Genomic DNA, 11315 nt, shown 5'->3' on the forward strand with positions numbered 1-11315 from the left:
TGTGTTGTTTTTGAGTTTGATGTGAAGTTTCACACTATTCATGATTATTATTTTTTTCTTGATTATATGTTGTAAAATTCTACTTGATTAGTAATTTTTTTTAATTAAAAGGCACTGCTCATAATTTTTGCTTTTGTTATGGCTAGTCGGTGTTAATTGTGTGAATGTGGGGTTGGAGATTTAGATTAACTATTATTGAAATCAGATTGCAAAGTTACTTTCGTGGCTTGCTATTTCTGTGTTTTTGGATTCTGATTCACAAGGGAAATATAAAAAAAATTATTGGCTACTGGTTTATTTAGCTTTGATTTGTTCACGGGGTCACTTGCTTTTAGATTTTTTTAATTTCATTTGATAAATTTTATTCTTCCTTGTTGGATGGAGACTCTTGGGTAAGCCATTAAAAAATTATTTGCATCCAATTCAGTAATAACATATTATAGACACTGATTATTGGTAAGATTTATGTAGTGTGTTGTTCTTGGACTGTATATTTTTTGGTGAATAATAGGTACATCATCCACATAAGGGTGATAGACCACACCGATGCTGCCTCTTTTGTTTTGTTCGATGGAGAAGCTGCAAAGTTTCTTGGAGTTTCTGCTAAGGACCTTAGGCAGTCTTGTGTGACTAAGGTTTGATGTCATATTCATTTTTTTTTGTTAATATTCTGGACTGTACCTTAATTTTTATTACTTATGAGAGCATGAATGAACTTTTTTTCCCTAACTGTGAAGGGTGTTGAGAAAAATTCCTGTCCTGAAGAGATTAATAAGCTTAGGGATATTAAGTTCATCTTCAAAGTGCAACTCAAGATGAGGAATCTGAACTCTTATGAACCATATGTGATTCATGTGCTGAGAATGACTAATGAGAATTCTCTGGTCTCTACCTTCCTGGATAAATACAATCTTGACACTGTAATCCCCTCTGGCTAATAACTTTTTCTTTTGTTTCGGTATTACAAAAACAGATCAACCAGATTTTGATGATGTCTTTTTATTGAATCAATTGTTTTGTAGGGCCTTTTGTCCCATGAAAATTCTAAACTATTGAGTTTGTCTACTGGTCCATACGACACTTCTAAGATTTGTGTCAAATGATTTCCAATTTAAATTGTTACAGTGATGTTATTAATTTTTACATAGTAACTAAAATATTATTATTCTTATATTTATTGGTACATGATGGCATATCCCAGGCTTGTGAGAGTGAGCCAACTCCATCACCTGCAGTTGATGAGAAACATAATTCTAAGATTCTCGGAGCTAAGAAACATATTGAAGAGATTGGAGAGGAGTCAGTTTCATCCAAATCTAAGAAAGGGAAGTGGGTTGTGGTGGAGGACTAAATCAACACGCCTCTACACAGTTCGATTTAAAATATAGGAGAATAATTTATTTAAACTATTATTTGAATGAACTATGGTTGTTTGAGAGTTATTAGGATCTACAATATATGAGTAGTTTATTTTTCAAAGTTTTTGTGTTGACATTAATTTATCTCTTAGAACTTGATACAAGATTTGTTTCGCATATTTGTTTATTTAATCCAAGATTTTGAGTGTGTTTTCTTTTAATAAATAGTTATTATTATTATTAGTATTTGAATAATTATATAAAAAAATGAAAGCCCGTTGAAGAAATAAGTGTAATATTGGTGGTGGTGATAATATGTTGGCAATTGCAAAGAGAGTTGAGTGAGATTCAACTATGCACAGCATGTTTGGTCTTGGAATATCTTGAACCTTGCATTGGAATCCCCTCCTCACATGGATATGATTACTACTTTGAGAACTTGGGAATAAATCATGCATTACTGAAATTATTTGCTCATTCAGCATCATTATTATTATCATTATCATATACTTCTTCAGTTTTAAAATAGGTATGGCTTTTATTTTAATTTACAATGCATATTTTAATTTTTTAATGAATCTAAAAGTTAAAATTAAAACAACAATTATTTTAAAATAGACAGAATCTATTCAATGAACAGAAATAAGAACTTTTTTTAATCAATTTCTTTGTTTATCAAAATAAGTGTAGAGAATCTAATCAATCACAAGTAGTCTCTTTATAAATTAGAATGAATAGAGAAAACAAAAGAAAATAAAAAGGGAACTAAAATAAATAAAGAAAACAGAAAGGGAATTAGAATAAATAAAGAAAACAAAAGAAAACAAGAACACGTTAGCTGGTCTCCCTACCCTCTTTTGTTACTTTTATAAATTGGAATAGATAAATAAAACAAAAGAAAGCTGGTCTCCCTACCCTCTTTTGTTATTTTTATAAATTGGAATAGATAAATAAAACAAAAGAAAACAAAAAGGGAATAACACTTACTGCTTGTTGGTCTCTCTCCTCTCTTTTGTTACCTTTATTCATTCTTTCATTCAAAGATAACAAAAAGAGAAAACCCTAGCTAGCCTCCACCGCCGCCAAACGAAGTGACCGGTTGCCGCCGTCTGTGGCTGTTCGAGGAGTCTTTCTTTGTACTATGGGTGTTTTTCAAGTCAAATCCCCTGTTCGATGTCTTCTTCCTCACTCGGCGCCCATCCTCTGTCGGATTCGTCCTGCTCGCGGTTGTCTTGTCGCCGTCGTCTCGGCGTCATTGTCTCGAAGGTCAGTGGCTTTGGTGTGCACCTATTCTTCGATTTTCATTTTATTCTCTGGATCTCTGTTATAAAATCAACAAATTATTGAATGATTATAGGGTTTTGTGTTTTGTTGAAATCGTTGAGTGATTATTTGATTTTGGGGTTCTGGCTTTGTTGTACTGCTGCTGCTTTGTGTTTTTGTAAAATTTGTAGATTATTATTTGATTATTCAACTCACCGTTGTATTTTTTGTGTTTTAGATTATAGAGAAAAAAAACCAATAACTTGAAACACTTGCACACAAACATGCCCAGTCCTCACAACAGCTTCCCGATGGATCCTTTGTTGGGTCTTTTCCCTGTTCTTAGAACCTTGGTTGTAACCATGGTAAGTCTCTGAACTAATTCATTAATATATGTAATTTAAAACTCTAATCCGAAATTGCATGCGACCCATATATAATTAAATTTATCATATAATTGATCCTATTTTTAATACGTCTTTTCACGTAATTTTTTTTATTTTGTCTAACTCTTATATATTATTTTTTTATTTGTCTTATGTTGTAATATTTTTTTTGGAGTCAATAAAAATCAATACCTCAAATTTTAAATTATAGTAAATATGATACTGTTATAAAATTATTTTTTCTAATAATTTAAGCTCATAAAAAAGGCATATGATTTGGATAAAACTATCTTAAATTTGCTACGTATGATGCATGGTTTAGAAAACAATAAAATGATGAGATTTTTTTTGAAATAAAATAATACAATATCTTTCTTTTGATACATATATTATGTGTATTACTGTACACGTATATATTATGGATTTTTCTGATACATATATTATGGGTATTATTATATATGTATATAGATATTTTTTTTTCTTAAAGGAAGATATGAATTCAGCTGTTATTTTCATATCTTTTTTTACTCAATATAATTTTAATTGACAGTATTTATGATATAGAATAAGAGCTGTATTTTCAATTCAAATCTTTTTTATTTTTTATATTATCAAGACAGATTTTTTCTTCTTTGGGATTATGGAAGAAATATGATTTTGGATGCAGTCTAATTTTAAAGTGATTTACCCAAAAAATATACCTCTTCTTAGTTGCTATAAAAGCCTATAAAGTATGGTTTTATACTGTTACCATACATACTTGCTAGAATTTACGTTTGCTTTTATTTTTTTATCTAGAGAAAAAATGGATAGACAATATGATTTGTTAGAGATGATTGCACCGCCAAAAGAGAGCTGGAAGATTCATGTCAGAGTAATCAGACTCTGGTCTTTACCAAAATTCAAAGACCCCAAATCCAGTAGCTCCATTGAAATGGTGTTGATGGATGAGCAGGTACTTCTAATTTATTTATCCACACAATTGTTTCTCTATTTTTATACACATAGTTCCACATTTGTATGATCCTCACTCTCATAATTATTACAATTTCAATCTCAACAGTTTTATGCTTTTCTTGTGACCATTCAATTAAAAACTGAACAAGAATAAAATCCAATTGTATATTTCCTTGCAAGAAAAGCAAAAAAATTTTTTATAAAAGAATATTTTACAGTAAAAAAAGATTTAAATTTTAACTCTGTTAAATATTGTTTCATTTAAATTTTGTTTCATAAGAAAATTTATATAATTTTAATTATTATCCTTATAATGTCCTGTAACAATTAAATAATGCTTTAAAAATTAATGTGTCTTATTTTGGTTTAAATTCTGCATTAAAAAATTCTATTAAGGAAATATAATTTTTTAAGGCAAAATAATTTATCAATCTGATTGTATTACATAGTATGTTTATATTTAGTGTATTTCATTTGAATTGGATGATGCGTCATTTTTTGTTATAGGTATAGGACTAAAAAAATTGTATTATTTAGTAAAATTTTTCTTCAATTTTTATTGGCTTTGTTTATATTATTATGCATTTTATTTTAACACATCTAAAGATAGATTTCATATATATAACAACTAAAGAATTAGTATCCTTAAAGGTATCGTTGGTAAGGAGTACTAATCTATTTATTTTTTGGTTTTTTCACGAACTTCGATTTCTAGGTCCTAACTATTTATTAGCAGTATTTTATATTTTTATTTTTAATATATATGAAACAACTTTATCTTCAATCTGATGAAGTCATGTCACAATGATATCCCCATCTTGCTTGCGACTTACATATATCAGAAAAATTAATCTTTGTCTTCTATTTTGTTGTATTTTATTTCATGAATTTTTTAGATAATTCAGTATATGTCCTCATTAAGAGTCAATTTAAAGGAAAAGAATTCAATCCAAATACCAAGTCTTTCAATAACTGTGACTAGCACGCACATATATATATATATATATATATATATATATATATATATATATATATATATATATAGAAAAGAACAAAATTTAGGTGCAAAATATAAAACTAACTCTTCCTTTTGTAAAAAATGTACACCAGGGAAAAAAAAGATTCAAAAGGTTTGACTGTCGGCCATGAGGAACTATAATGGAAAAGAGAATCATTTAAATTGAGAATGGAGGGAGGGGTGTTTGGCCAATAAAGAGGGGGTTTTGAGAGACTTTTAGCAAACTTTTTAAAATGTTCTAATTAGATATACAGTTAAAATTAAATATTCTAATTATTCTCAATATATAGTTAAATATATGTTTAAAATATAATGATAGTATATATTAAAGTATTAAACATTTGAATCCATTATGTGTATATTCTTCCTTTGGTTGCATATAAATATGTTATTAATGCTTAATACTTAATATTCTAGATTTAAATCATATTTTTAATTTATTCGGTTATAAATATTGAAAGAAAATTTTTATATAAATTTTTTTTGTTTATTTAGTTGGACCTTATTGGTACTGGGTGTAGAAAGTGAGTAATAAATTTTTTTTCTTTGTGAAAAAATAGGGAACAACTATGCATGCTTCTGTAGGTGAGGATCTGATATCTGTGTTCGAGCCATTGATATCGGAAGGAACTGTGTATGTTTTTACACACTTTGGAGTTAACAACAACTGTGGGTTGTATCGCACAACATCACATTAATTTCGGTTGTTTTTTCAAGATAGAACTACTGTCTTACTCTCTTTCTGTGATGCAATACCGTTATATGGTATTAAGTTGGTCCCTTTTAGGAAAATTATGGGATACTCTCCTCATCATTCTTTTTTGATTGGTAAGTGTATAATTTATGGCAAGTACAGAAGTTGATTTTTTTTAATTATGACAAAATATCACTAAAACGTGTGATTTGGGCACATTTTTCTATTTGATATTTATTTAAGACGTTACTGAAGTTATGGCCGGCGTAGAGGGTGAGAGGAAATACATGAACGATGGCAAACTTATTAACATGATGGTCATTCATATTGAGAATGACGGGTGCATTTTTTCCAACAATCCTTACTCACCACTTAATATGTTTAAATAAGTAATCTTTTATTTTCTAAATAATTTGCATTTCTATACAGTTTACAGCTTAATATTGTTGTTCTTGGAGAGATGGTGGACCGGATCAAGGATTTTCTGGCATCGGACGATCAACAACTGCCAATAGTTATTTTTCAATTTGTAAGAGTAAAAAGTACTGGAGTACATGAGAATTTGATTACTGTCAAATTATTATATTCTTATTGTAACTATTTCTACTAATTATTGATATCGAAAGGGGTGGCTCATGAAAGGTTGTCAATAGAAGGAAAGTTATGCCATCAATATTTTCATATAGTAAAAACAGTTGAGATAAGTAGAGATTTTTTTAAATATCATTGGAAATTCTCTTTTTTGTTTTTAATCTCTAAAATTTAATTGGTTGAAGTGATACAAACTATTAGTATATAAAATTGGATAAACAAGGTATCAGCAGTTTTTTTTTCTTTGTTGATTGTAAATCCTATGTTGAATTACTCGAGAATTAATTAATCAATATATAATTTTAAACTATATTTCTGTTATTATATAATACTTTTTATTATTTTATATTTGCATTGAATATTTTTTTTATATGTCATTGCTAAAAAAAAAAGTTTTAATATTTAATTAGGTTCATGATAGGTTATAGTTGTTTTTTTAAATCTAAGTACACTTTTGATTACCTTCCATTCGATAATTCTTCTGTTATGTATAATTGTACAACTCATTTAAACAATGGTTGTTATATATAGGTACCAATATTGTGCAGAACATTATGTATGGTACTAAACTTTTGATAAATCCAGATATTCCTGAGACTTTGATGCTTCGAAAAAGGTATTGTAACAATATTGTGAACTATTTATGGTTGTGCATATTGACTGTATTTTTGTTGCATCGTGATTGATAAGTAGTGTGTACTATAGAGAGATCTCGCAGTACCTGTCTGTGGTTTCTGGCAAACCAGCATATCTTGATGAAGATGAAGTTTTATATTCCACTTGGAGGAAGACAATAAAAAAGTTACGTGCTGCTGCGGATGTGAGTGCTTTATATAAAACTATTTTTTTTCATTTGGTTCATTTTTTTTAAAAATTTTCAAACTGTTCCTATATAGGTTGGATTCTATGTTGTTCGAGCCACTGTTCTTGATGTTGAACCCGTTCCAAGTTGGTGGTATAAATCATGTGTTTGCAGCGTGAAGGCAGAAGCTAATGCAGATGAATACTTCTGTGATGGCTGTAATAGGGATGTGAATAATGTGGTTGACAGGTATTACTCTAATTAGATTTATTTGTGCAATCTTTTCATAAAAATTCAATATAGTTAACTAATTGATTATGTTGATTTTTAATGATTTAGCGATATCTGGCTTAATACTAATATTTATTAAAAACAAAAACTGCTTTGGTTGATGGAAATCTGGTTTAGCCACACAAAAAAAAAGATGGCAAACAAAGATAGAGTGAACAAAAAAAAATTCATATACCTACAACACTTTTATACCAAAGTCTCCTTTGCTAGGCTAAAATCTAGAAAACTGATAAATCTAAAAAAAAAATGTGTTTATGCATCTAAATTATGTTGAATATCATTTTTATGATTTTGTTGTAACTAAAGGGTGATAGGCCAGGTGTTAATTGATGTTTTTGAATAAAAAAAAATAGGTATAAGTTGAATTTGTTAGTTTTTGATGGTACTGATACAATAAACTTTGTTGTGTTCGATAAGGAGGTCGCAGCACTATTCGGACGAACCTGTACTGAGATGGTGAAAGAGTTGAATGTACGTGAAACCAATTTTGTTGAACACGTTATGATTGTCAATAAGAAATGTTTGTTTATTTAGAACGATATAAATGTAAAATTTTTGGTGTAGGAAAAAGGGAAAGCAAGCAAAGATCCTACTGGTTTTAATGAGTTTTTCCTTGATAAGGAGTTTCTATTCAAGGTCGAAGTAGAAACTACTGGATGGTGCGATTCTTATGATGTATCGGTGATACGTTCTGATTCTACCAATTTATCGAGGTGGAGGGACACTCAAGGCCCGGTAAAATCTGGTGTATCCCGTGCTGGTCCTATTAACCCTGTGCATGTATGATTTTTTCTTTATTTTTTTGTTGATTTTTAGACTATGTATATTAAGGTTTAATTTGCCAAATATGAGGGGTTGTTTATTTATTTATTTCATTGTTTTTTTATGTAGCCTCGAGGTGAAGATGGATGTTCTGTTTGTGATGAGTCACCTGATCCAATTGTGGAAAATTTGTCTGTTACTAAAAGACCTGTTGTGAGGGTATTCATTTAGTCTTCACTTATATGGCCTCTTTTATATTTTGGATTTTATTTTTTGGTTAAAATCTTAATTATACTTTTTTGTTTTGTTTTGTTTGAAGCGTCTGTTGGATGAGTTCAACATGTCTGGTGCTCCTTCCATTAAAAAGTAGCTGCTGTGAAACATGAGATTTTTCATATAATAGAGATAAAGGAGTATATTTTAAAGGTTTGGTGGAGTCTTGGCTATGACTATTGTTTATTGAGAGAGCAGATACTATTCAAATTTTAAAATATTTTAAATTAAATAATTGTTGTTTTGTTTTATTTAATTATCTATGTTTTTTTGGACATGCTAATGACATTGAAAGTACTTTTTTTTTATTTTGATACAAGTCGAACATGACTCTAATATATAATTAGATAATTATGGGTATTGTTAGCGTATAATATATATATATATATATATATATATATATATATATTTATATATATATATATATTATTTTAGATGTTATTTTTTTTATTAAAATTTATTGAATACTTTTAGAATACATATTTTTTGACTATATAATTATATCTGCTATTTCTGTAATTGACTAAAAGAACAAGAAAGTAATTGTCTAATTGACTTGTATATCAAACAATAGTCATTGGCGTTCAGCGACCTTACTCCTCAAGTTATTATTATTTGGATGGGGATCAATCATCATATTTTAAAGAAGATACAATAATTTAAGCTTTTTGGTGGTGTTTTTTTTTTTTAAAATGTTCATCATGGATTCCAAAATACCAGTACACTTAACACTTTTTTTTCTTCCAATTTTATAATTTAGTATTAATTCGAAGGCTAACGATTTTACCAACTTCTAATTAATAGAGTCACTTATTTATTATATGCTATTTTTAACTTATTCTTAATGAAAAAATTTTTATGAAAAATAAAATAATGAAATAAAAAGGTTTCATTATCAATTTTAAGAATAATAAAATTTCAATATTCGATTATATTCTCATGTGGCATTATTTTAGGATTCTAATACTGAACTATTAATTTTATATTAGGTGACTTATGTTTAATTCTCTTGATTTTTAATAAAATTAATTAAATAAATTATATAATTTTGTGGAATTATTCCAATTATATTATTACGTAAAAAAATTTTTTCTCTCTGTTGATAAAAATTCTCTTTTTTCTTCTGGTAACACACAGTTAGCTAATGTGGGAGGGTTGCTGTCGTTGTCTCTACTTTGACAACAGTGACCCTCCACTCTCCCTCCTCCCCTCCCTTAAGATCGAGATTTAGAGAAAAATTTTTATTCATGAATTTGTTTAGAGATCAGAAAAATATTCAGAAATAGGAGTAGTTCACGAAGAAGATGGCATAAATTTTAAGCAATCATGACATGGGACTAATATATATTAATCATGTTCTAAATTCTTCAACCTAAACTCAAAATCCGCAAATAAAAATTAGTATATGAATTTTTCTGAAATAAAATAATAACAGTAATAAAAAGTGTTTTTAATTTATTATTAGTTAATCATTGAACGTTAAATTATGAAATAAAAAATATTATTAAATGAGAGTGATTACTGAATGAGAGTGATTATTAGGGTGTTAGTGTTGTATGTTGCTGTGACTCATTAAAGTATGTTATATTATATTTATGACTCCATAAATAGAAACTTTTTATTTCGTTCAAAAAAGAAAACTATTGATTTAAAATAAAATAATATCTTTGATTCTTTCCAACAAATTATAACATATACACATTAATATTTTAGCCCAGCCCAAAATACAATAGCTCTATATAAGAACTCTACAATTACATATAATCTTTCATATTCAATATTTGATTATTAGACATCCTTTTGAAGGTGTTACTGTTGCACATTGCACCACATCTTTATGTAAGTTTTATTTATTTATTTCATTTCAAATAAATTTTTTAAGTGTTGATTAGTCTTCTATTGATTAGTGTTTTCAATTTATTTTGTTCAACTTTTTTACAATTTTATTTTTTTTATTGTTCACATGTTATAAACTTATTAGCTTAGTAATTAAAAAGAATTAATATAATATAGCTTAATTGTTAAATATTTGAAAAAAATAAGACTATTATACACTCTCTAAAAATATTATTACTACAAAATACACTATGTTTTATGTAATTTTTATATATTTTATGTAAGTTTCATTTTCTTTTATCAGATGGGTTAAAGTTTGTTAATTTAAATACTAATTTTTATTATTCACTCAATGTAATTATCCAAAAAAATTATTTTATTATTTATAAAATAAATTTAAAAATTATATATCACAAAAAACATGCAGTACCACCTTTTAAAAGTATATTATTATTATTATTATTATTATTATTATTATTATTATTATTATTATTATTGAAGCATACCATAAAGTTGTATTTAATTTTTAATAGGTAATCTAATTTTTAATATTTAAATTTTAAATGACTAAAATTATTCTGTGTTGAATATTTTGTCTTTAACTATTTTTTTTGTTATACGTTGATTAAAAAATGTGATTTATTGATCACTTCTGAATTCACTTTTTAAAAATTGTCGTGCAGGAGTGTATATTTTCAATCAATTATTTGATAATATATAATGTAAAAATTAGTTTGCTTAAGATAGCTATATTTAAATTGGTTTGGCTTATATATATATATATATCCATTTTAATTAGATTATTAATTTGTGAATTAAAAGTCTATTAATATATTTTTACATATTTAAAAATTAAGTTTTTTATTTTTTAAGAAAAAATTGATACCTCATAAATTAATCAATAAATAATCAGTATTGTAAGTTAATGGATATTTAAAATTTAACTTCAAAATAAGTATTAAAATTTTAAAATTTGTATTCGTAGCTCATTGTTGCGGAAGAAGTACATTGTAGATAAGTGACTTAACAACGATAATGTATCCCACTCCAATCACACAATCGAAGGTTGCAAGATTAAGACGAA

General features: G+C 27.3%; 1 protein-coding gene across 1 annotated transcript; it reads left to right on the top strand.

Moving 5' to 3' along the window:
- Window positions 1-3812: 3812 nt before the first annotated feature.
- On the top strand, window positions 3813-8492 carry LOC112708344 (replication protein A 70 kDa DNA-binding subunit D-like). Its single transcript, XM_025760515.3, has 12 exons — window positions 3813-3962; window positions 5543-5616; window positions 5770-5810; window positions 5920-6016; window positions 6106-6218; window positions 6799-6883; window positions 6961-7087; window positions 7164-7318; window positions 7714-7831; window positions 7925-8140; window positions 8252-8341; window positions 8442-8492. Exons 1-12 carry the CDS (start codon window positions 3813-3815, stop codon window positions 8490-8492), a joined length of 1317 nt encoding a protein of 438 aa, XP_025616300.2.
- Window positions 8493-11315: the final 2823 nt, after the last annotated feature.

This window comes from Arachis hypogaea, chromosome 8, assembly GCF_003086295.3.
Source record: "Arachis hypogaea cultivar Tifrunner chromosome 8, arahy.Tifrunner.gnm2.J5K5, whole genome shotgun sequence".
Taxonomy (NCBI): Eukaryota; Viridiplantae; Streptophyta; class Magnoliopsida; order Fabales; family Fabaceae; genus Arachis; species Arachis hypogaea.

Bases quoted from the DNA above. Each gene is read 5' to 3' on its own strand.
- LOC112708344 (XM_025760515.3), top strand. From the start codon at position 3,813: ATGGATAGACAATATGATTTGTTAGAGATGATTGCACCGCCAAAAGAG. The intron at 7,088-7,163 runs GTGAGTGCTTTA...GTTCCTATATAG, and splicing joins AGTTACGTGCTGCTGCGGAT to GTTGGATTCTATGTTGTTCG. The intron at 8,342-8,441 runs GTATTCATTTAG...TTTTGTTTGAAG, and splicing joins CTAAAAGACCTGTTGTGAGG to CGTCTGTTGGATGAGTTCAA.